Below are 27,313 nucleotides of genomic sequence, written 5' to 3'. Positions count from 1 at the left end.
AGGTAACAATGTTAGCATAATCTATGGGAAAAGGAATGTGAAAGACACTAGCGCCATTCAACGGTTAGGCGGCGACTTTAAGTGACAAGCTTTTGTAATTGGTCGGCTGCCGAAATGAAACTCATAATGCGATTTTAAAAAAAATCATTAAAATCACATTGTAGAGCGTCTTATTTGCATTACATTTTGAATTTATATTGTAAAATATTGAAATAAAAAATTGTTTTAAACATCTGGCAATAGTTTTTATTTATGTATAAAAAGTATCGCGTCAGTATATTCAATTTATCTGAAGTCGGAAACGGTAAATGGGTTTATAGCTTATGGAGAAACTGACACTCGATTAAGTGTGTTCAGTTGTCTGACATTTTTTTTCTATCTACATAGTGCAACACTAGTGCATAGATTTGGTATTCGTTTCGTGGATAAATTCACCTTGTACCGTCGTTACGTCATCACGAAGAAACAGTCCACCTACCCAGCATATATATTTCTTATAACCTTGGTCATAATGTCCAAACAGAGGCGTCTCCTGAACGCATGCGGTGCATGCTGCGCATGCGTCAATTGTGGGAAAAAGGACAGCTTGCTCTGCGACGACATTAACGAGCATTTCTACATTCTAATTTCTTCATATGGGAGAAGTATTTATTTTACACGAGAGCGCTGAACTATACGACGCACGCTTTTAGAAGCGATATCGGGCGGGGCCACACAGAGGGTGTGCGTGGCGATCAGCCAATGGCAGGAGTGCAACGTTGTACAGTTAGGAGACTGCGGCGCGGAAGTTAAGAGCCGTGTTCTGTATTTTTCTTGCGCGCAAGAAGTTTTCATAAAACTCGCCACTTTAAGGTTCATCATAAGATGGAGAAAGACATTTTGAACCTGACTGTCCAAGTCCCATAAATTTCCGTCGCCTACAGCCGGAGTTATCGTTCCTTGAAGAAACACGGGAAACATCACCTTTCATTTCCTTCCGCCTGTTTTTTTTTTTTTTCGTTGCCACTGTGTTGACGCAGCTGAGTTGTGTCTGATAGAGAAAACTGTGGGTGTTAAATTCGTCTCGATATAAACAATGACCCTTCATTGTTCTGAGCGTTCTCGAACATTGAAAGCCTGGGTCAGTTTGAGTTCAGCGTTTTCGTAGCAAGGCCGGTGTAAAATTACTCGCAAATCGTTCACTCGTGCGCCACAAAGAACAGTTTGTGAAAAGATTAAATACAGCCCTTTTGTGCGATAGTGTGTGTTCTTTTTATTTTAAATATTGTCACTCTCGAAACCTAGCACCAGTAGTACAGGCACCAAGGGTACAAAATATAATCATTAACCTCCTGGAGAGTGACTCGGAAATCAGTGAAATGAGTGACACGGAGACCGAGGAAGACGACGAGAGCGGTGATGAATAAATACCTTGAAGCTTCTTTCAGGTATGGGTTTCTCTATAATCCCGTGTAGAAATATTCACTATATTATTTCACTGTACTCATATATACTGTGCATGCATTATCAAAATAATGGACACATCGCGAATTTTTTGTCCTTCCCTTGCGCTAGCAGTTAGTTTGGCAACAGCGCAGTAGCACTGGCTGGGTATTGGCCGAACTCATGTTCCTTCTAAAAGCGTGCGCCGTATAAGCTTATATTACATTTCTTGGATCTGAAGTGACGCATGCGTCAATTGTGGGAAAAGAATTATTACTTTCTTTCACTTCATATCCAAGAAATGTAATATAAGCTTAGTTGAGCGTTCTCGTGTAAAATAAATATTTCTCCTACATGAAGAAATTAGAATGTAGAAATGCTCATTAATGTCGTCGCAGAGCAAGCTGTCTTTTTCCCCACTATTGACGCATGCGCAACAAGCACCGCATGCGTTCACGAGACGCCTCTGTGTCCAAACAAGTCTACAGGTTAGTCCACAACCACTTCATGATATTACAAAATTGCGTCATATACTAGAATTGACTCACAAGATAAGAAAGGTATTATAATCCTAGCATAATTCAATGTCCAAACTACTGAATTATACGAAAGCGTAACATCTGTTCTCCTTTCTTGCAGCGTCCGCTCAACAGCAGTACTTCAGAATCGAACCCAGGGACGTCAGGGTACACGAAGGAGGAGAAGCCACGCTTGTGTGTGAGATTGGAAACCAAGCAGGACAGGTGCAATGGACGAAGGATGGCTTTGCCTTAGGTAAGCAAACAACTTCTACTTTTCGCTATTGAATATTGTGGATGTAGTTAGGGAAGTATTTTGAAGTGTTGCCAACTCTCGGGGTAAGAAAATCGCTAACCTTACATGAAAAAAGTTACTAAATCAAATGTGCAAGCCTCAAAGACACAGGAAATGTACTTGTTTAGGAACCTCATCGCTGAGAAAGATAAAGATGACATCAGATATGAAGAAGCTAGCGTAGACACAACTAATTACTAATTGATAACAGCCACCAGTTTGTGCACGAAAGAGAGAACGTTAGATGGCAGCACTGAACCAGGTATTTCAATATGGTTATTACTCAGAAAATATGTTTCAATTGAGATATTTTATCTTGAATGATGTTCAGTATAAAGTGTTTTCGAAAAAACTTATTGAAATCTAAGTATTTGTAAGCGATATTATACACATTTCCTTCAAAATTACACACATAGCAATATTACAATTGCACATACATTCTCTATACAGGAACAAGTTGTTCTAAAGAACCAGTAAACCAACGGAGAGTTCGTAGTTTGATGTCGATATCTTCATTGAACTCTCCGGTCTATACCGCGTTTGTTACAACCTGTCTCGTTTCCCGCGCTAGCGATCGCTCGACAGTTTCGGTGCCAATGAGAAACGAGGAAAAAATCGTCTGCTGGGCAGCGAGGAGCGAATGGGAGCCACAAGAGAGGCGCTTACGTAGACGCTGTTGCGACGTTGAGTATTTTAATTGGCTGCCTGGCTTTGACTTTCCCCAGCACGGAGAAAAGCCAGCGACCAGCTAGCGCGGGAACCGGGACAGGTTGTAACAAACGCGGTATAACTTTTGCCAATTTTGGGGGGAGCAGGAAAAGGTTTATTAAACTCATCTTTACTCATTCTCAACCAACTTGCCGGTAGCTGCCTGGGCTTGCCCCGAGTTGATACCTTCCTGGAGATGAGACCGGCTCGAAAAAAGTTTATTATGAAAGAGCAAGTATCTAAAAAGATATTGATTGAACAATGCTAAATCAATTACAACCAGAATATCCCAACAAGGAAATTATGAACACTATGAGTGCTAATAAAGTGACATTACTGAGAGTTTGGGATAGCATTCACTGAGAAAACAACTATGTTAAAGTGGTGCTAGGAAGTCCACACATTGTGGCCAAAGTTGAACCTCTGTGGTGCTAAAATGGTGTTGATTAAAACCATTTATCTGTGCTATTTCAACGACACCAACGTTGAACGAGCCTTACCCAATGGCGTAGCGGTAACGTTGCTGCCTTGTAATGAAGTGATCCCGGGTTCGATAGAGGCACATAGTGTCTCGGATCCCACTTTAAACTGTAGGTCCAGTCCCGATTAGTCTATCTGTGCAAGAAATGTACTTAAAAGCAAAAATTCAAACTCAAACCAAGGTTGAACGTTGATCAACATGTGGGGTGTACAACCTGGATTCACTGTTCGTGTAGCTTGAACACCATTTTTTTTACAGTGTACCACAATCGGTTTCTTTCTCAATTTTTTATGAGCTGACAAAATCTTACAGACATTTTGAAATTATTTTTTCATTATCAAGGTCTACTATACTATGGTATCTTAACCTCAACCTGATGATATGTAATGAAGATAGCGACGCTACATACACACAGAAAACTAATTCATCAAATACATCAAACGTATCGATTAATGCACTAAAGTGGTGCAAGAATGAGGTTTACAGTTTGATGCATTTTTTGTATATCATTTGTAAAGGTAAACACCAAAGTGCATGTTATGATGCAAGTGAGTTTTTCTCTGTGTCGAGCTGTACTTTAATGCATCAAATGATGCATTCTCTTGATGCAGTTTCCTGCATATTTCTCGATGATGTATTTATACAGACTTCATGCATTTTTTTTGTTTCAACTGATGCATTTACTTTTTCTGTGCGTAGTACATTCCCCAGAATTTGAACCGATTACACTAGTTTCACAGTGTGGTACTCTAACAGCTAGGAGACCGAAGAGACATTGTTTGGAATCTCTTCTCTGACTAAAAATTGGCCGTACTGATTTAACACTGCTTCGTCTTTAATAAAGGCAGGAGCAATTGTGTGAATTCACCAGAGTTAGTGACTTCTCGACAGGGTTGGCCATCTTGCCCTTCAAGTGCAGGAAGGAAGGCGATGTGGGGAAAATAAAGGACCAAAAGGAGACCTGGTTATCCTCTGAAGAGCGGGATAGAAAAACTTGGCCTGCAACTCCTGGCTTTTTGGACGCTATTCAAGGCCAGACGATTACGTTAGCCTCATATTTAAAACCTGCGCAAACACCTGTCCCGATCACTTTTCAGCGTTTCGCTTTTGTTTCGATCATTGCCCCTGCGGTCGCATTCCTTTTTGTGTTCATCCACGCCGATAGACATCACAAGCGGGAAATGCACAGTGTTTCTGTAAGTTCCAAGTACAGATAATTAACAGCACCTAGAGAACATTGTTGTACTGCATCCACCCCATTTCAATTCGTGTACGGGTTTTTTTCATTAAAAAACTGCTGATTTCCTATTCGGCAAGCGTCATTAGAAAATGCTTGTAACCGATGTCTAGCTTGGAGTTTCACGTAGATATTAGCCTTGAAGAAGCTGTACTTTGTCGAGACTTATCTCGAAGCCAGAGACATCTGGTGATGAATGTCAAGCTGCAAGTGCGGTAATTATTAAGTGCCTATCAGAATTGATAAAGTGTGCTAATTCGGTTCGTCAAAGCCGATTAAACATATTTTCTTTCTCAGTATCTACCCGACGAACTGGTGTCCACTTTAGCACATGCTACACGTTTTGATATTTTTCCCTAAATAAAATGTATTGTTTCAAACACTACACTCACGTCTGATTTTCTCTTAAGATATCTTTATAATTCACATATACGTATATTTCCTATACATTTCACAAGCAGTAGCGCCGATTGGGTGCCAAAACTGGGAAGGGGACAAGGTCTGTTTGCTTGGTCTTCGTTAAACAGGCTTAGCAATAAGACGCCATAGTGCGGGGGCAAAAAGTGACGGGCAACTGTCCCCCGCCCCTAAATCAATACCACTGAACACAAGATTCTTGCAATGAACCCATCCTCTATAGTTATATCACTATCTGTCGTTTCCATGTGACAAAAATTAAAGAAATCCCTGTATTTGACAAATATCGGACAGAAATACATGGTGTTTGAAGAGATTCATCAAGGAAAAAATGGCAGCGTTTCTAAGTAGATTATTACAATAATTTCATGCATTACTCAAATATCTGATGCACAATTAATTGAATGGTAAAACTAGTTACTTTAAATTATTTAGTGTCCAACAGATGGAAGGGTATTCTCTTCCAAAGTAAGTCAACAAGAATGCTTACTGTTTCTCGGGGTTTTTAAAAAATATTGTTGAAGTAGTTCATCATTTATAATGCATGCATTCGATAATCCACTGTAATATGATTTATTAATTTTTTCCCTTACGAATTTTGTCAGAGATTCGTCTATCGTGACGTATCTGCAATAATTTTCCAATACTATTAAATGAACAATGTATTCCAGCACTCAACTTCCAACTTCCTAAAAAACAAGTATTCTCATTTTCATTTTGCTTGTTTACTTTCTCACTTACATGTTGCGGTATTTTGTCCTTTCTCGTATATTAAGAACATTTATATGTTTTTACACATAATATTAATTTTCATTAGTCTTAACACTATATCACACCAAGCACTATTGTGTAGCCTTTGTGTATTTGTTTTCAATTTTTTGTAGTGTGTAGACGAGCCTTGTTCTCAATTTTATATTTATCCTTTTTGTGTCTTCTTTATGTTTCTTTCTTTCTACATTTAGTATGTAGAATGTATTTACGTAGTATGTATAGAGTATCCATCGGGGTTAGGTGGTAGAACAGCCGTAGGCTGAACCTCGCCCTTTAATAAAGGAAAATTGAATTGAATTGAATTGAATATCAGGATATGACAACCATATTGTGAACAACATGAACCGTTCAAATCTTTGGATAGATATACTTCTTATGAATGACTGCAACAGCTTCGTGAAAAAAACTATTCATACCAGTTTCAAAAGGTCTTTACTTTACTTCGCTTTTCTGGTACTTTTGGCTAATCGCGAGGAAGATGTGGCCGAATGGCGATAAGATAAAATAGATGGAAGGACAATCTCAAACACGACGGAACATGCGCTCCACGGAGGATTGTACTGGAGGTGAGTTCAGACGCCAGAGCCTCGCTAGTCTGCAAAATGCAGTCCAGGGTGTACTACGTGGAAAGGAGGTTGACAATTGGGTGTCATACGTGGAAGGATCACCCCTTACAACATACTGTATTTCAATCATACTTAAAAAATGTATGAAACCAGTACCCTGTAACAAATAATTTTAAGCAATGGTAAAAAAAAAAACGATCATTTGGGCAGGCAGACAAAGTAGAATGTGAATCTTACCTTTCATTTATGAATATTAGTCCAAAAACCATGTATGCACTATATTTACCATAAAGACCCTTCTTTAGATTTCCTGTCTTCATCCTTACAGGTAGACAACCTGTATCTCACGGAAGTATATGTGGTTGCATATATTATAAGGCTATCGACTTGCTGTGGTATTGACGGGATAATGCGAACTATAAACACTAATTAACGCTGAGAGTGAGTGGTGTATGAATACCAGAAGAAAGTATTTTGATTAGAAAGACATTAGGCGTTGGGGGTACTGTGAAACGGTAAGTCATATTTAGGAAAAGAAACATTTCCAGCTGCTTCTCGGAACCATTTTCTCGTTAAGCCGGAGCGAGATTGGCATTCGGGAACGCTGCTACGACACGAAGCGTCAGAGCAAAGTGTCTGCACCACGCCCTAACTGTGGAGCCCTTCGCCTCAACTCCATGAAGGTTTTTTTTGCAGGCGAAAGTCATTTTTTTTCTTTCTCTCTCTCTCTCTCTTCCAGTTTCTTGCCCTATCCTTCCTTCTTGCCAGAAGCAATTGCTAAAACTACCATTCACTCCATGCCGCTACAGTGCTGCCCTCCCGTTCATTAAAACTCGGAAAATAGCCGGAAGAACTACCCACTGCTTCCCCCTCTCCATACATTCTCTTCTCTCAGAATAAGAAGCAGTTTTGCACAGGAACAGCATAGATTCTTCAAGCAAACAGCCTTCGTTCTCAATTATAGTATCTTTTCTTCCTTGTATCATCCGCAAGTTTCTATTCTCCTGGTTTCGTTTCTGCTACGTTCGAATTTCCTCCCTCCCCTCCCTCTTTGCAGACTTCACATTGTTGCCATATCTTCGGGTTTATTGTTTTGTGTTTTTCCTTTTTCTCGGAGCCAGCCGAGGCATGTAACTTGCGACAACAATGACTTCGTGGGAAAAGAGGCGGAAATGTAGAAATTGAGTTTCTTGTTTAGACAGTGCCTGGCATCACTGTTTGCGTTTTTTCCGCTGAATTTATTTGGGAATGTGGAAGACTGTCCCGTGTCTTAAGGGTTCTGGGTCGGGAAGCGAGTTTCTTCTGTTTTAGTTTGAATTTGCTTTCCGCGTCGTTTCTTTTCGTGTCGTTCAGATTTCCCGTATCTGGCTCCCGTATCTGTCGTTTCTCGGATTGTCTTGAACTTCATGCTTTCAGTTTTCGTAGGCCATTAGGTTACCACGGGTTCCAGGCAAGAATCTTTATGGAGAAACCTTTGCAAGATCCTTATTGGATCAACAGTTTCCCTCACGCTATTTGTTGAGAATGTGTTTGCATGGCAGATTTGAGGCAACGTACTAGGTTGTATCAAAAAGTAAGTTGAATTTTCGATTTATTGAGAAACGTGCATAGAAAAAATATCAAACTGCAGTATGTTTGACACATGGTATCACACTAAAATTCGACATAGGAACCACTGCCTTCGTGGGCATATCGTGTGAGGTGGGTCAGGGAAATGCCCATTCAGTGGTGTTTTTGGTCCTCACTCAGATTTTTGGGCACCCAGCGCACGCACACTTTCCTGAAGCCAAGTTTGTCATGGACGATACTCCTCACTGAACCATATGACTCTTCTGTCTTCACGAATCATCGCATTCACGTCTCGCACATTGCTGTCGGTGATGGACGTTGCTGGTCTGCCACTTCTGTCATCATCTGTCACACTACTCCTACCACTTGCAAATGAGTTACACCACACATACACTTGTTTCTGCGACATAACACTCTCTCCATAGACCTGCAACAATTCTCGATGAATTTCAGATGGTTTCTTTCCCTTGACCCATAAAAAACGAATAACACTGCGCACCTCCTCCTTGGAGTAATGTTCAAGTCGTTGCGCCATCTTTGAATTGCTCTAGGTACCATACGGGTTGGCTTAGAAGACTGTAATTGCCGTCAGACTTGCATCACCTTGGTATCTGACACATACAAAATATTTAATTAGCTACACAAAAAACTCTGGGTTTTACAGACAAATTCACCTTACTTTTTGATACAACCTATATTTCTTATGCAGACCAATTAATCCCAACATGTTTTAGAAGTCATGAATGTCTTAGAAACTTGAAACATATCGCAAGACATTCTCAGAGATTTGACCCTTATGCCTTTAAATTGTTTATTAAAATAACGTTCATTATATCCTTTGAAGATTCATCAGCGGGACACTTAGACATTTGAAGACTTATCAGTAAGGTTCTTATATTATTTTATATATTATAATATTTGAGGGTTATAGTTTTGTTTAATATTAAATGATCTTTACCATGAGTGCATATTACAGGAGATATCCGACGAAACGTACTGACGCGCATGTTTTAAATGATTTAGAGGGACAGGATATTCACCCGGACATAGCGGGAAAGAATCTCGTTGGATTGAGGTTTTACATCGAAACCACCGGATTAATCCACAGCAATCCTGTTAGGATCTATTTTGTCCAATTCAACCTTAAAGCATTAATTTTTTTCCCCGAGGTAAACATGCGCAACCCGTATAGGTAATTAGTTTTGTTATAACCGCTGGTCGCTTGTTTTGTTCAAATCGCATTTGTATCCATAAGCGTCGCAAGCTTTCAGTTATTGGATGCGGGGGGTGGGGGCGATCAGCCCTCCAATATAAACTCCGCAAAACTCTCCATATCCTATCGATGTGTCATGGTTGCTATATGAGACATTTGTGGCCAGGAGCTTCCGATAGCTAATCCTTAACAGGGTACCAATAAATATTGTATCTTGTATTTCTCCTAGCTTTTTTCACTATTTAAATTAAACAGCAAGAAGATACTTACAGGAACACACGGGCTGAAGCCTCTAGTGGCGAGATTGTGGAGCTGCTACCCAACGTGCTTAGAACCAGATGAATTCCAAATCTTTTAATCTGGCTGCTGTATGGTTGAACTTCCTTTTCCCTGACATCTATTGCTGCTGGTGGTGACGTGCTGCGTATTGGTTGAGAGATTCTGTCCCTTGGTCGATGTTGTAATTTGTTGGTGGCCCTTACAAGGGCCGAAGTGTGGCCCTTAGAAGGGCCGCAGTTGTGTTCCTTACAAGGACCCTATCGCTCACCAGATGACACCGATGGCTAGGTAAAACTGAGCATGAGTAGACCGCGGAGCTACTTTGTCTCTATCAGATCGCGAAACTCATTGAGCCATGGTAAGCTACCAACATTAGAATGAAATTTTTATCTTAATTTCACCGTTCTTAAGAGAAATCATTGTAAAAGCGATTTGCGCGTACCGTATCAAAAATAATCTATAGAACAATGCTGCCATCTGTGTTTAACTGCTTGCTTCAAAGACTCAAACCTCGGAAACTTATTTTTAAAACACAGCGTCTTGTGAGCAAATACCCAGGCAGTGTATCTTGAGTTAGCTGCATCTTCGGTCAATCAGAAGCCGTTTTCTTACCTCGCAGCCCTAAATTTTCCTACCCTGCTGGCTATTGGCAATAAGAAGAAACTTTGTTGGGGATTTTCTCTGCTACATCCTTCATTCCGTTCCCTCCCCTACCACCTCCAGCTCCTAATGTAAATTTATTGGCTACAGCTTTGTGGCGCTGGAGTCGAGCCTTGATATTTCCTCCAGTCCTTAGGGATTTCGGAATTAAACCCTCAAGAATTGATTTTCGCTGAGAATCAACAGACTTTACAGACCTTATTGGATCAGGTGGGAAGTGATCAGGAGGGATCTATTTTCTTGGCGCGATAATGTATCGACAGGTGTACTCTTTTCAAGATTCTTGTCAACAAAACTCAGAAGGTTGTAAATACTTGTAAAAGTGTTTGAATTGAGGAAAAGAGGTGCAGTGGTGTCCTGTGAAAGAAAATGAGTAAAGCAGAGTTCGTGGGTGCGTTAATAATTTCTCAGAGGTAGTCTCATTTAGTATGCCGCTTAACACTGGCGTACGCAGGGGGAGCTGATGGGGCTACATCCTTTCCCACGCACTTTTGAGGAAAATTCCTGTGTACGCTATTATATATAATACAAAAAAAATATACTTGGCCAAAGGGCATTATCTATTTATCTACTTTTTGCATGAAGGGTTTTCAGAACACTTTTGAATCCTACTTGGTAAATAATTGTTCTACTCTTTTAATTAACATTAAATGCATTTTTATAGTGTTCGAATGAGCATTACATCGTTGCGTGTAGGAAATACTGTTTATTTTTACTTGTATCATATCTGTCAAATAATTTTAATTTGTATTAATTTCTTGTTTCTGTAAGTGATGCAAATTGCAATTTTATGTCGTGAAAAAAATAATATATAATTTATGTAATCAGGAGACATCTATATTTCAGCGCATCAATAACATTGATATAAAATAATTGAGAGAACGGAAATCATGAAAGTGCGAGTTATAGCAATTCATATAGTTTTGTTATAAAAAATGGAGTACTTAGAGTTTGCGCTATTGTTATTGTGTTTAGCACAGTGCGCCGCGACGCCAGGGGTTCCGGGTTCGAATTTCGATCCGGTCATGTCTGTTCTTTGTGAGCCAAAAGTGGTAGAAATGATACGCTAAATAACAAAAATCAATTAATAACAAATATGCCTGTTATAACTTTAAATGTTATAACATTTTGTGCAATTCTAACGGATCAGATCTTGCGTCTTTGATGCGCTGCCTTTCTGTGTGAAGTTCGATATGAAATATAATGTCCTTTGTCTGTCGAAATGTTACGTAAAGGAGTCTTTCTCATCGTTCTTATATCCGTTCTACACCTCCCTTCCGGTTGCTGAAATGGGGGAGGGAGGACATGTAACATCCTGAAAGCATCAGAAGTCATCGGCGTAATTCATACAAACATCAACTTATCTCATTCTCATGATCTGGAGACTGTGATAACCTTCCTTGTCGTGTGAATCTCCCATTCTCTCCGGAGCCATATCGTGTCGTATCTACAGTGCGTGACAGGCAGCATCCGGTTGAAATGGGCTTTTATAGCTGGTTTTGATCCTGTGGGTTTGTAGTCGGCAAAGTTAATGAGGATATTACGTCGGTATCTTTGCCAGTTCCCGGCCATTTTCTTCAATGCTTGTTAGCGTTTCCTTGTGTGCGATCGGGGAAGCAAAGGGTGTAATTATCATATGAAAACGGATAAGATATTATGGCATTAAATGAGGGATTACGTCAAGTGCTTATTTATTCAGGTTGTCAACTCAGTGGGGATGCTTTGAATTCCAGGAACATGGAAATATACGTGAGTTGTACACACTGAAAACTAAATGTATCAAATCTATTTGGTGTACCAGAAACGCATAGATTAATGCACTGTAGTGTTTTTTCTTCTTTTTTTCACCTTTGCCAAGAATCAGGTGTACTACAGTTTGATGCATTCTTGTGTATCGTCTGTAAAGGTTAGACAGAGGTAGATCATTTAATACAAAACTAGGTGGGTTGGAAATTTAATAGTGACAACTATTTATTCTCAAATTACACAAAAGAGGTACCTCTGTGAAACTTTTACAGCCCTTCGATGTAGTCACCAGCATTGTGTACAGTCAGCGGCAAAGATAATGGTAGGCAAATTGTTCACAGCTATTTTAATTACCTTTTTAATTCTACATCCTGTGTTGTTTTAAGGAATGAAACTATGTTGGTTCGAAGCAGGCATTGTTCTCTACTTATTGACGTCATTATTTCAATTCATTGGAATCACATTGTGTAATACAGACAGAATGAAAATGGTGGTGGACAATTCGCCTACTGTTGCCGTTGGGTGTACAACCCGTTGCGAGCGATGTGGAAGTTGTAGTATTTCTGTAGCAGTGCCTGTTCTGTTGATGGTTCGAATGGAGCGGTATATTGACTGAGGAATCTCTTAAACGGTTTGGAAGCTTCATCTCAGGAATCAAATCAAAGTCACGGGGGCTGGTGGAGCATCTGCCAGCCCCATTGAGCTAACAAATCAGCCACAGGTTGCGCTAAATGCGCCCGAGCATTGTCCTGCAAAGTGATGGGAGGATTCAGCAGAAAGTGTCCGCTCTTCTTTCGTAACGCAAGTCGCATGATATGTTCCAAAAATGAGCAGTAATACTGAGCATTGACGGTCTGTCCTGGAGGTACGGCGAGAATCACCAGAATTATCACACTAGTGTAGTTCTCACTACACAACTTTAGACCGCCAACTCCAACGAGACACTATTCCTCTCGTCACTGCGCATGCGCCTAGTGTTGGAAGGAAGAGTCCATTTACTGGGAGGTAGCTTAAGCCTGGTTTACATTGGTGGAGTAAACGAGCAGAGTAAATCGAGCTACTCTCCCCGTGTAAACAACAGCTACTCGCCATGGAAGGGCCGAGTCGAGCAGACAGGCAGTAACTCGTCCCAGTCACTCTCCCGCTCACTCGACCAACGTAAACCTGCCATTTTAGTTATCAAACTAAAGTGTGGTGTAAGTGAGAAGCACCGGTTCTGTTTCATGGCGTATAGAGCAGTATTGCCACTATTGAATTTCCAACCCACGTATATTACATTCAATCAGAGCATTTTTCCTGGTGGTACGCAACGGTAGGTGATCATTTGTGAACATGCCACAATATTTTGAGAACTTTTTATGATGAACACAAGACAAAATAAATTTGCTCCCCCCCCCAAAAAAAAAAGAGTACGTATTCAATACTTTACGCAAAATCTTTGATCTCTGTGCCAATAATACTTCGTGTATTGCAATGCCAGATAGATAGTTTCATTTCTCTTCAACATAAAACATTAACATTGACGTCAGGCACGTTAGGTATATGAACCATATTGTAGTTGCAATCCTATGCTTGATTAGATTTAATGTAATTGTAAAAAAGAAAATATGGGTATCCTTCAGTAAGGTTACTGGCGCCTTTAGCACTAATTCGTCAGAAGGTTCTTTTAAGTAACTCATACAAGAAAAAGCATATAACAAACTACTTGATTCGCAATTACACAAAAGTTGAAATTTTCGAAACGAAGGAGAATGAAATTCAACCATTTCTCAGTTTCAAAGAAAGAAAAATGTTTGCACTGCACCCTGGTGGTCAAGAAACGAAATAAATCATCTACGAGTGATCTCACTCGATGCTGCTTACTATTCCTATGTCCTCTCTTGCTCCTGTGCAGTGGTTATCGCTCTTGCCTTGGTGACAGTGGACCCGGGTTCGATTCCAGGTGGTAGGTCCAAAATTTCTTTGGGCCAGTATCGTGAGGACAATTGGAAAGCTACGTATTTGCAAGCAATACAAGCATAATGCGGTCTCTAATCCCTTTAAAAGATCGGCGAGGAGACTCGATACGGTGACCTTATCCCTCAAGACATTTTTTTTCCACCACGGAGCACCTTTATGACGTAATAAAAGTATCATAATTATAAAACAAATAAAAATGTGTCCGGATTTTCGTGAAGAAATAGGAGAAAAATAAAAGAGGAAGAAGAAAATAAGACTGAGAAGAGAAAGATATTTCTGACCTTTTCGAAATATTTATCATTTTAACAACATTTCACCACGCTTTTGAACCTACTTTGCACCACGAACTGTTTATAAATGGCCATTTTTACATTCCTTGGTGTCCTAGAACATGCCTGTTGAGTTGTAATTCGTAAGAGATTAGCATTAATCCTGGATATATATGCAACCCACCTAACCAAGACAATATTGTGGCTGCATAACCATCAGGATAACTGAATTACGATGTTGCACTCGGTTACACGTTCAGGTCGATGCAGTTTGAAATGCAGTCACGCATGCATTCCGTTTCAGTTGTGACGTAAATACAGGAGGTGCTAAGCAGCGTAACACCGGTCCTTTTGCATCCTTTTGGTGTGTGCGTTTGTTTGTGTAGTGTGAATGGTAACATCACATGAATTCACTTCATTGCTTCAATTTGAATTCGAGAGTTCTATGTATTGCCAGAATCGCTCTTCTGTGTTGGTGTTCATCTGTTCTGGGACACACTCTTCCTCTTTTAAAATAACCAGTGTTTCTTGCCGACATTTTGATTTATAATGTTGCTATTACATTAATATTATCGCTAAATACACAAAATTAGAATCAAATCAAGAATATTCGGCCTCACAACTTTTTTCTTTAAATTGTTGTTGGCAAGTGTAATGCAACAATTAATTGATTCACATATATGTTGGTGCGCACATATAATGGATTCTCAATGAATGGGAATGAATATTTGAATCCAAAGTTTGTTGTGAAATACGAGGGCTGGAGCATAGTCATGGCAGCTATATTTTATTCTCAAAGTTAAACGGTGGCACCACAATATGATAGTATGTCCCGGAGAACATGGCACCTGTAGTATGTGAACACGTCACTAGATGGCAGTGTGATGAACGGTTATTGTACAGAGAGCAGTGGTAATTCATTATTGAGTCAACCGCTGTCAAAAGGTGTGAACAGTGTTCGTTTAACAAAAACAGCTAATCTTCGGGCGGGGGGGGGGGGGGATATGCCAGAGAATGCCACAGGAAGCTGATGGAAACTGTCGGGAATAGTGTCCTACAGTAGTATGAGTCTCTTTTGTTCCTGTAATGCTAATGTATGCGCTCTGACTTGTAAATACACGTGGCACGATGTTATCTTCATGACTGTTTCTTTCGCTTCTCTGTCCTGCACCTGGTACACAGGATCTGTATTGTTCATACATTCCACGGTAGAGTGAGATTACTTTCGTAACATCTCTGGGTGTTCTGCATTTGCAGCTTGGGAGCGAGTCAAAAGGTTCGAAGCCTCCAATCAAGAAGCGAGCCGCTGACGTCATCTCAACCCAGCACTTATCGCTAACTCTCCCGCTCACGCTCTACACTGTTGGTAGGCTCGCTTGCTGGACTCACACAGGAAGCTGGAGATGTTTTGAAAGTAATCGGACTATACCATGCACTGCCCACTTCCATTTGTATATTTCTGATTTTGGGGCCAGTCCCGCATTCTCACGAAGAAGTAGTTCCCATGACTCATGCGCCAACCCTCGTATATATTCTGCTAACCTTGACTGATTTAAGCGTCCGTTATTTTTAACGAACCCCATGTATTGCACGGATTCAATTCAATAGCATGATGCTATGAAAGATGATAATTATTCAATTTTGAGAAAGAAATTAAATGTTTCAGCTTCTGAAGCCTTAGTAAGGATTCATCGGTACGGAAGCAAAAGCCCGAAGCCAAATAAGCACTACAAATTGAATAATAGTGATAAGTCTAGGCGGAAATTACTCAAGAGAGAGATCTAAATACGTCCCACTCTGCATTGAAGAGCCGGGAAAAGGGGGGAGGGTAAGCGTGGGGCGGGGGGAGGTTTCCAACGGAGTAGAAAGAAAAATTGAAGAGGTTGAAGATCCAATGGACACATGGATGAACGTTTGGCCATTTTGTTGGCGCGGAACTATCAATTTCCACCGTGGCTGACGTCATTACTCTTCCAAAGAGTGGAGGGGGGAGACTGCCCCAAGCCTCCCCCTCCACTCTTGAGTGACGCCACTTCATTTGGAGTTCGTAGGCTGCGCTGGACAGAATCCCAATGTCCCTGGAGTAGGAGCGCGGACCGCTAGGAAAAGCCACGTGGGACGACCCCAGGGAGCTCTGGCGGAAGAAACGGAAATTAAAGAAAAACAAACTGCTACTTCTACCACTTATCAGGGACTTCTACATGTTTATTTTCCCTCACTTTTGCTCTGTGAAGTAACTAAATATTCTCAACACGAACCACATCGAAACTAAGTGAAAGCAGAAAAGAAACACTTACCCCATCTACAAGCTATATCGTCCACTTATTCACAAAACCCAATAAAAGTTTGGCAAATGTGCATCAAAAACACTTTTTTTAATGACAATCTCCCATAAAGATTATTTCCACTATTATTGTAACAAAATAAACGTCCAAAATACACCATGTTTTGTAATATCCTGAACTAATTTTAAATTGAACATAATCTAGAGATTATGTAGAATCATGATCAATTCCGTGCACCATATTAACGTCACGGATGACGTCATATTTTCGTTCTGGCCTGTTTTTTCATGCCTAGGTACCTTTGGTCTCATACAATGGATATATTTTACTCTATTTTACCTTTGGATCATATTTTTACCCAAATATGGTACAAAGAGTACTTGTGGTCATTCATACTTTTGGTGTTCATAACATTTCACCAGCCATTGTTAATTAAATAGTTATGTATTGCAAGGGATATTTTACTGTATAGGAAAGTAACGATTGCGGAAAATACTTCATGAAAGGTTTGTGTTGTAATGTTAGCAATGTTTCTCGCTTATATTTTCAGTTTGTAAGAGCATAAATGCCGTTAGGATATAGAAATCCATAATGTGTGTGGGCATACGTGTGTGTAAATGTAAATTTCTCACTATACGTTGCAACATGCCATAGAAGGGGATGTGGATGCCTTTACCTCCATGGTTACATCCATGTACCCAATTATTAAAGGCTGTGTACACCACAGAGCCGCTCTATGCACCCATGTTCAAATTTCAACCTAGGGTGTCACCCAGACAGCATACCAATTGCCACGGCTATACATATGTTTCCACACACACACACACGAAGGCACATGGGGGTATAGGTAGGGTCCCTGACATATTCACGATCTCAGCCATCGTGATGAGATGAGCACCACGCTCCGGTAGCACTTTGGTGCATCATCCATCTACAACACCGCTAAGGACCTCACTACGACAGCCACAGGAAACAGCACTCCTTCTTTCGGTTTTTCATAGATATCCTCTATAGTAGCATGCAATGTTAATTGGATATTTATCCATGCTTTTCAAACTATACTTATTCTAAAAATTAAAAAAAAGCACTAAAGAACGGATATTGTCCAACCAACATTGCATGCTAATGTAGAATCATTGTCACTTACTGTCAGCAATATTCTATACTTTCTCCAGTTTTGGAGACAAAATTTATCATATTTCACACAAGCAGCTCATCCATGTTAAAGACAATGTCCGCCACACCACCTTCTTGTCCCATTCACCCATGTAGTTTGTGTGGTGGCAGCACACATGCGGAAACAGTTTATCTTGCACAACAGACACATTGGGCTACCTTGATGTAAGCACTCTGAAAAAGCATTCGAAGCGAAGTTGGGTTAAATTGTTTACCAAAACCTACCAAAAAAAGAAGAAGGGAAACAAGTTCATTTAGATCAAAGCGCTGTTGTTTTCATCAATAAATGGTCCTATATTTTCCAGCACATTCATCACACATGTACACCTTGTTTAACAGTATTTTCATTTTCATGATAAACGCTGCAACGATACGTATACCCTTTATAATTGCAACCGCCCGTAATGTTATCTCGTCCATTCCAAGCGTTAATACGCAGCAGGTGTGGCGCTGGCGTTTGCAAAAACCACATACATCACCCATCTAAATCCACAAAGGGGGAGTTTAACTCGCGATTAAACTGCTATATTTCGGTGGCCCTGATAAGGGAAGCGAATATAATTTCATTTATACTTTTTTGTGTCCAAGTGATAAACACGTGGTAATGTCGTACTCGATCAGAGATGGAGGGATTTTCTTTTTATGTCAAGGTGATGGGTTTTACGTCATCACCCGATGCTATCTTTCGTGGCTACTTTTGTCCTACGTTCGTACTTTCTTTTTATGATTCTGGGCGTGTCGATGCAACATTTCAGCAATAAAAGACTCCATGGAAAGTTTTCGAGTGTCGAGAGTCAGTTTTCGTCTCCACACCCATTAATGCTTCACATTCAAACCTTGTCTCCACGATAGGTCAACACTAAAAACCTGAGCTTTCTTTTGATTAATTTTTAAAGTTCTTTTTGGGACAGGATAACACCTGCCCCCCCCCCCCCCCCCAAACCTCCCGATCACAATGTCTTGAAGGTTAATCTTATGCAACAAAATATATTCTTTTCATGTACATTTTATCAAATTTTCCACATTTTCTACTCGTTTATTTACTAATTTTCTGCACATTAACAAATTAGAAAATAAAGGAAGTAAGCAGGTTAAGTTTACAGCAGGTTATGTATTAATCCACGCGAGAACGGCGCTCAGCATCTTCCGTGCAAGTCTTGCCTCAACCGCCGAGCTGTTCATATCAAAGACAGTAAGAAAATCGGCAGTATTGCAGCGGAACTATATTCTGCGCGTACGTATCGGTCTGTATATGCGAAAAGTTACTGCAAAGTTAACCTGTCGCGGAGCTTATGCTCTTCCAATTTTAATTCACATGTTCTAAAACTTTTGTTATTAATTTTCATGAATTGGCGAAAAGGAAACCTGATCCAGTAGGTGTTCTATTTCGATTTTGTTTTGTAAATTTAAGAAAAAAAAACTCTTGTAGATTCTCATTACGTTCAATGTTGCAAGATATGTTTATCCTTGGAGCATTTTTTTTATACTTATACAATTGTATGATCCGTACAAAAATTGAAATACTATTGCAACACTGTGCATATTTTATTTCAATAAAGAACAATTATTGGTCGCTTAATTTAACTCACGTTTTCTTAAATTGTTATCAATGATTACTTACTTTCGGTGATTATCTTGTATAAGTTCAACTGGTGTAAATCCGCGCCAATTACTTTATTTTCAAAATATAAATAGATGCAAACAGTCCATGATTAAATGAACACGTAATATTTTTCTCTTTTTTATTTATGGAACATTATGTAACGTAGTTGTTAACTCTATGGCTTTGTAATCAAGTGTCTCCGAGTTCAGTTCCAGTTGCAGTCAACTTTTCCGTGGTTTGGGTGTACTTTTAGCCTACTTGTGCATAAAGTTGACTTGGAGACAAGCTTTATATCTTGAGCTATGTGTTTATTAGTGTTTCGTCTATTTATTAGCCTTGTGAACGCAAAAAGGCGGTTTGGTAGTAAGTTAATACTTAGGATCAGAAATTCAAATATATGTAATCAAAGTTTTAACATGTCAGATTAAAGGATTTATTTAAGGAAAATCTCTCATTAGAATTTTGCAGAGTTTCGGCAAGTTTCGAACGCCCTCCCTCCCTACTTTAAAGTTTTGGCAAACGAATCACTAAGCACCTGCACAGTAGCAGATGGGATGTTCCGAATGCCCATTAGTTAGCTCGACAGGTTAGTCTCGTCCCCAGCAACATTTCCGCGTCCACCATTAATCTCGTCCCCGGCGAGACTCGGTGACGACCGAATCACAAATCAAGGATCGTACAGAACAGGCAATTAGCTCTGAAATAGCTCCTTCTCCGGAATGCTCTCTTCTTTTGTTTTTTCCCCTCACTCTTTCTCCCCTCTTCTCTCTCTCCTTTCCCCATCCTTCATCTTCTTTTATCTTCTTTATGCGTCCTCTTCTGGTCGTAAATCAACACATTCGCATTTCCGTTGGCAGGATGATATTCGGTCGTAATCGAATAGTCGACGGGGAAATCTTTATTTTTTTTCTTCTTTTCTTTCATTTTTTTTTATGACTTGAATAATGCTTTCCAATGCAATTGCGGCTTTTAATGGTATCCTACGTGCCCTACTTTTGCGCAAAGTTACAACTTTATTGAGAACTGCTATGTTAATCGCTATAAAAGCGTCGAACACCCTAAGATTCAGCAATGGCGTGATCAATTTGCGTGTTGTTCAGTCATCAACATAAGTGTGCCGAAATATATAGAATGCAATAGAAAATGTTAACTGGAAATCTGAATGCAGAACACACTTATACAAGGAAGCGTACTTCATACCATGCAATGATCTCAAGCCACCATTGGCATCCTCTTTCACATCCATTTCAACTGTCATTTTGATATTAGTATTACCTGCACTTCGCAATAAATTCTAAAGTGAAATGTGAACGGGAACATTGTCATTTTATCACGGCCTTAATGTATAGCCTTGCACGTTATGCAATATGATAATTATATATGTGTTACGGGTTGCAAGTCTTCAAGGATAGAGTGGTAGATTAACGCTTTGCTTTTCTATGTTATAATACCGGTAACTAAAACTCCACGACTAGCTTTTACTTACGTATATACCCTGGGCACTTTGGCCATCATCACCGGTTGTGTCTATACAAGTTAAACTAACGTAGACCTATATGTTTATCTTGGTATGTTTATCTTGGAAAATGGAATGCGTGTAAAATGGTCACACAAAAATGGTAGGAAAATAATGTAATATAAACATTCAAAGTATTTTTTTTAATTGAGACAGTAGCGCAAGTAATCTAGAGTGGAGAATGCGCAACTATTGCCAAGCAAATTGTCCATCTTAATGTTCATTTACTTTGTTTTGGACAACCCTAGGTTTAGGAACTGAATCAAAACGCCACTGAAGTAATTTACAACGTTTTTACCAGCTTGAGCATAATTCTTTTCTATGAAAGTACGCAATGACGTAATAGGAAAACTGAATTAAATTAGTAATGGACAATTTTCCCGCCATTGCTAATGCATTGTACGTATTTATGTGTATGCTTATCGTATAAATCCAGTACACTGTCAATGTAGACTTTGGCAAGTGGAATTGTTCCATTTTTGGAGATGATTTTTTTTTCTTTCATGGCGAAAAAGAGGTAAAATTCGCAAGCATTCATAAAATTCGTGTTATTTCGCGAATTCATATTCGGGATATTGGTCGTGCCATCTCAGAAGGGGTCGCAATTTCCTATTCATACAACATGAGAGGACAAGCATTTCATATTCAAATCGCGATCACCGTATTTCGTACACAAACTCACGCACTTAGAATACCCAGTAAGGCAATTATTAACCATCCCATCCTACCGCCTCGGGGATCCGAACACCAGACACTGCTTCAGGGGGTTGGGGAAAGGGGAGCGACGTCCGGTTTATGCCATTATAAATACCCGACCGTTCGCTACTAGGCTTGTGTGCACATGGCCGGTTAGGTCATCAACCTTTTCGGCCGTTTCAGTCCATGGTCTGGATATAATCGGTTTTCCCCAACGCCTGGCCCGAGGTAAAAATTAAAGCAATAAATACGTGACTACATGTGCGAGCATAAATCTTTATTCCTGGGAACTTGTTGAATCCACTCCACGCAGAAATATTGCTCTAGTTTGGTTATAAAATTGTCTGCCTTTTAATGGAATAAATTTATATGAGCTGAGGATGCTACTAAAGCATGTATTCCCTAAATAAAACTTGTTTGTGAAGTTCTTCCTCGAGATAAAACATGTTCCGTAAGGACATTCGCTAATTGAAACTTGTTTACTGAACGAAATGTAATTTTTATTGAACTGCAATATATCTGTACATGTATATAGAGTATAAAAATAAAGATTGTACATTTTAAATACTGTGTTACCGAAACATAATATGTTAATAAGCTTAACCGAAGCAAATATATTATGAAATGTTCATAAGTTTCGCCATATTTACCTTACAATATCAAGTGCTTATGAACTGCCATAGTTAGTGCATGGTGGCTAATTTAACATTTTAAGACATCTATTGGTATACTATTATATTACATTAAAATTGTGGGTTTAAAACTCACTTATAAATTCCTTTAAAGTGTACATTTAAAGGTGAAGCTTAGATTTTATACTTCAAAAATGTGTACAATGTTTACATTTCAAACCCAAATATATAGTTTTGTAGCTTATATTTATCACAATTGCGTATTAAGATTATAATTCGAGACTCAAATATCATGAATCAAGTGTATTTTAAAGTTGTCGTTTCATAAAAATGTGTACGTAAAAAACAATGAACAGGCTAGTTTAAATTGCAAACCTTATATGTTTATCAAAATGGTGTGTGTGCATAAATCTGTTGCTTCAAACGTAAGGTATGCACATTAAATTTATGCCTGGAAAAGTCGTGTATGCTCGCAAAGCTAACATTTTCATAAGAATGATATATTCTTACAAAGAGATGTCTTTTCACCGAGGTTTGACATTCTTGTAGACGTTAGGCGCTTGATGTTTCCGTCACGAAATGCATATAAAGCCTTTCCCAAGTAACGAAATGAATAAAATCCAATATCTTCACTTCTAGCGTGTCGTCTTGTTTTGACGCCCGTCTACGATTCCCGACGCCAAGGAATGTACGAGTATTTGGAGAAATCTTGTTTGGCGGTGAAAGTTAGAGAGTCGCCATTTTGTCTTCGTTTCTTTCCCCTTTTTTTTCTTTCTGGAAATGAAAAATGCATGGTTTTTACGCACACACCATTTCCTGAACTCCAGCTCCGGTTCTTGGACTGGTTTTCCACCTTTCCGCGTCATTGGGTTCGGATCTTCCAGAAGAGAGGGTCCCTTTCTATCCCTCTTCATTCCAGATTATGCAGGATGAAACGTCTGCATTATGCGGGAAGTGGGTTTTTTCAGCCTTGAACGGCTTATTTTCTTTGTCAAAATAGGTTGGGAGCGGGACTCTTTTGTGTGTGCAAATGTCGTGGTCATTTGGCTGAAATTCTTACTCGAATATTTTCAAAAGTTCTTCAAGCAGTTTATTGCTTTACGAATTTTGTGCAGTTGAAAATTCAAAAAACAAAGGGGTCATTGTCCTCTTCGCGCTCAATGCTACAGTATCGTCAATTTGTTTAAGTATGACGTGCCATATTATTATTACTTTTATTACTGTATATATTTATATTTATTTCAGATCCAGAGTCACCTATTGTACTATTATTTTGCAGCCAAGGAAAGTTAAGTTTGCAGCCATGGACTGAATCGGTCATAATTTCAAGTTATAAATTCTCGCTTCATTTCTAATATTTTTTCTATGTCGCTGTCTTGTTTCTTTAGGCTAATCGCGAAGGATGTGATTGGCCATTGAAGCTGCTTCTCCCTTTAAAAATTCCTTCATAATGGAGAAGTGTACACTCACGGACATTTCTGGGTTGCAACACCCCCACTGCAAGTTGGTGTTGTTACAACTCAGATGTGACCCTGTACAACACAACATCTCTTCTTCTTGTACAGTATGTTCGAGAAGTCACTGTTTCGCAACTTACGCGTATCATGTTTGCACTTTGTTGAAAATTGGCCGGTATTCTTTGTACTTGCAGGTCAATAGGTAGTGAAGTAAATCAACCTGTTGATTAAAAGCCCTAGGACGTTCATGACTTTAGGTGCAAGTATATTATTAGAAACTTTAAATATGGGTTGCATCGCCATAATTTATTTTTAAATATATATATTTGTTGTCATGGTAACTTGTTGTTGTTGTTGATTTTGTTCGCCCGCAAATATGTTATTATAAATATACAAATATGTACGTTGTAATAAATAAACGTCTTGAATATGTGGGAGTAATATATACAGGGTGATCCATTTAAATTCCAACATTTAACATACTATACGGCTAACTTTGTATCACTGTTGCGGCATAACCACCACCTCTGTGTACCGTGCACGCTAGCGCGCTGCAGAAGTCTGCAAACCTTCACTCACTAGAAATCTACATCCTTTCTGATTATATTACAACAAACTGCTCAGAGATACATACAGTAACCTCTTGTACATAACTTCTACTTTCCTTAAATCTCAATTGGATCGCCCTGTATATAATATAATCTAAGGGTACGGGAGCTTCTCGGACACTCTGTACCTGTTTTCGTGTTGGCCTTGATATATAAAGCTGCTATTTCTGTACTTTGGTAATAAATCAAGTTTAGGAAACGCCGAATACCGGCGAGTCGTCCGAACGAAGAACACCCAGGCTCTCCACTTGTTTCTGGCGGTTTAGCGAATTCCACACATCAACCAAATCCCTCAGCTCAAGACGCTAAACCAAGCCTCGTCTCCGGAGACACCCTTGCGTCGTTAGAAGGGTTCTTGGTGGTTCTTGTAAACTGTGCGTTTTCCTTCCCTACTTCTTCGTCCGGGAGACAAGGAGAAAAAAAGGGAAGGGTTTAAGAGCACAAACTCGACCTTAAAATTTATATCGTTGCCCGTAATGCTTTTTCTGCGGGTTTCCCCTGTTTTCTTTCGGGAGAGGGGAATAAGTCATTTTGCAGAGGGGCGGGAGGGGGAGATTCAAGGATTTGTCCCGGGATTTCCAGAGAACGAACTTGGTGAGAGAGAAGTCTCGTGTTTTTTTTCCCTTAACTTTTCACTCCATTCGGAAAATTGCATTAATTGTTGGCAACAGAGTGTTTTGACTTTTGCGTTTATCTTGTGTGGAGTGTAGTCTTACGTGGGATTGGAACCGGCGACTTCTTCTTACGCATAATTGCGGCGCTTTGAACCTGCGTACCCAAATTGTTAGCGCTCTCGCCTCTGGTGCGATAGGTCCTTGGTCCGAGCCCTCAAACTTTCGGCGTTGGCTCACTATCGTGAGGGCAACTGATTTGGTGCTTGGAAAGAAGTAGCGGGCTCCGATCTCAACAGAAAACTGCGGCGATGGGACAGGATTCGTTGACTACGCGTCACCCAATGGAAAAGATCTTGGAGCTCTAACCCTTACAGGGCTGTTGCCCCATGTAGTTTTTAGTTTATAGGTCTCTCTAAAAGAGACAAAAACCAGGCGAGTATCTAGAAATGTTTTTCTAGGGGGGTCCGAACAAAGTGAACCAGAAATAATAATAGTTTATTTATTTCAAGTACTGGGAACAGTTAAAAATAAAACACAAAGAGTAATATCAAAGGATTAACTCATAATGGTTTTTATAGTAAACCTCATCTTATACCTAAAGATAATATTTTAAAGGAAGTTATAGTTAAAACAATAGATTGATATTTTTATAAATTCACCACCATTCTTCAAATTTACTGATAAAAATGAATTTCTTCTTGTTTTGTATTTTGGAACGTTACATACTATTGTATTTATACAGTATTCACTATCAATCCTATTTGACAAAATGTTTTGTATCAAAAGATTAATCTCAAGGTTGTTAAATTAAGTATCTCCAACCACTCCATATAATTTAGTGATATGTAACTTTTCTTCATTTTAATACAAAGCAACCTAATAAATAATAATAATAACGTTAAAATTAAAATAATTATATTAAATTAAACAGTATTAATTGAAATATGTAATCAATATTGTATTGTTTTTATTACATGAATAAGTAAAAAGTACTTCGGAGTAAGAATTGAGATAGAACAAGACATTCACTATCTAGCTTACGTCTAGTTAAGATCGCCAACATTTGTATAAAAGGAAGTGGCCAGCAAATAAATGAATGTCAAATAGATATGCATTGTATGCATAAAATATTAACTTTTGTCATTCAATAAATATTCATTTCTTTATCATAAGTAGTAGTGTGCATAAATCTTTGGTACTGTTCTTCAAAGCTGTGTGATCCCAATATAATCGTTGACTTCCAATATGGTCAGATGAAACAAATAACTATCGATTATGCAACAAATGCTAAACAAGTGTATTTTCATTATTTAAATTTAGTACTTGGTAAGTATTTCGGGGGGTCCGGACCCACTGGACCCTCCTAAATACGTCATTGACAGAAACATAGAAAGAGAGATTAAATTGAGGAGATGGAATTAAAAATCATCTCCCCCCCTTCCCCCCACACACACTCTTTCTCAGATATAGAAACGGAAAGTGACGAATCTAAACAAGAATAGAAAATTCTCGGTCTCTTTTCTTTTTCCCTTACTAGAGGCAGATTAAAATAAGATTCGGCGAAAGATAAAATCTCTCTCCGTTTCTAAGAGAGAGACACAAAACAAGATGAAAGAGCGAGAGGGATATAACAGCACCATCCCTGTAGCATTCTCCCGCGGTGATTGAAACAAAAAAATCCCCACGCCGAATAATCCCTGGTTGGTCTACTTACCTAAATCTGACTAAAGGGTAGGAATTAAAAGCAGGGAAGGAATTAGAAACGCTTGAAAATGTACGGAGGAAACATCACTTCCTCTCATTTCCTCTATCTTCTGCGAAACTACCGCCAGAGATCTTGCGGTTTGAAAGGACGAAAACGCCCGAGGAACCGTCGCTCGAAGAGAACAAGTGCGCCTGATAGAACCTTCCTCCTTTTCAACCGAGACGAACTTTATCTACGTCGCTTCTTTCTCGGCGCTTGCCACTTACACAAGATACGAGGTCGGTGCTCCCAGATAAGGAGTGGAAATTGTCTGCAGAGACTGTCAAATTGGGGAGTTCCTCTCGGGCTACGAACTCCAATACTGACAGTTCAATCTGCTTATATCTGATAATGTCTAATTGCCTGCGTTCTCTGCTCGATGCAGACGACGGCCAGTGTTCTGAGTTGCAGCTGCTTCGGCCAGAACGTTACTTAATTGCAGTTACTTCTACTTTTTTGAAAGTAAGCCAGTTACGGTTAGTTCGCCAGGAAAGTAAGTTAGTTGCAGTCACTTTGATATTTTGAAAGTAAGTGAGTTTCTCTTAGTTCGCCGAGAAAGTTGCAGTAAGTTTGACTTTTTAAGAGTGAGTTACATCGCCAGGAAAGTAAATTTGTTGCGGTCACTTCGACTTTTTAAAAGAGTTGTGGTTAGTTCAGGCAGAAAGTAACTTAGTTAAGGCACTTCGACGTACGTATAATAAGTGATAACTTAGTTACAACCACTTCGTTTAAAAAAAAAAAAAAAAGTTACATTTATTTCGCCCAGTTGCAGTCACTTTGACTTTTTTTAAAATTAAGTAAGTTACTTTTAGTTCGGCCAAAATGTAATTTGGTTGAGTCACTTCGACTTTTTATAATAAGTGAGTTACATC

At 39.3% G+C, this 27,313-nt stretch overlaps 1 protein-coding gene across 2 annotated transcripts in view; it reads left to right on the top strand.

The window, feature by feature from the left end:
• Positions 1-27,313, top strand: part of sns (nephrin adhesion molecule sticks and stones) — a 644,988-nt gene that overhangs the window by 368,281 nt on the left and 249,394 nt on the right. For both annotated transcript variants that reach the window (XM_083111946.1, XM_083111947.1), the window contains exon 2: positions 2,062-2,196. In XM_083111946.1, coding sequence (XP_082968072.1) covers positions 2,062-2,196 — 135 coding nt within the window. The remainder of the gene's footprint in view (positions 1-2,061; positions 2,197-27,313) is intronic.

This window comes from Lepisma saccharinum, chromosome 25 (assembly GCF_977018435.1).
Source record: "Lepisma saccharinum chromosome 25, izLepSacc3.1, whole genome shotgun sequence".
NCBI classification, from domain to species: domain Eukaryota; kingdom Metazoa; phylum Arthropoda; class Insecta; order Zygentoma; family Lepismatidae; genus Lepisma; species Lepisma saccharinum.
The sequence above is the reverse complement of the archived record's forward strand: the minus strand, read 5'-3'. Positions and strand labels throughout refer to the sequence as shown.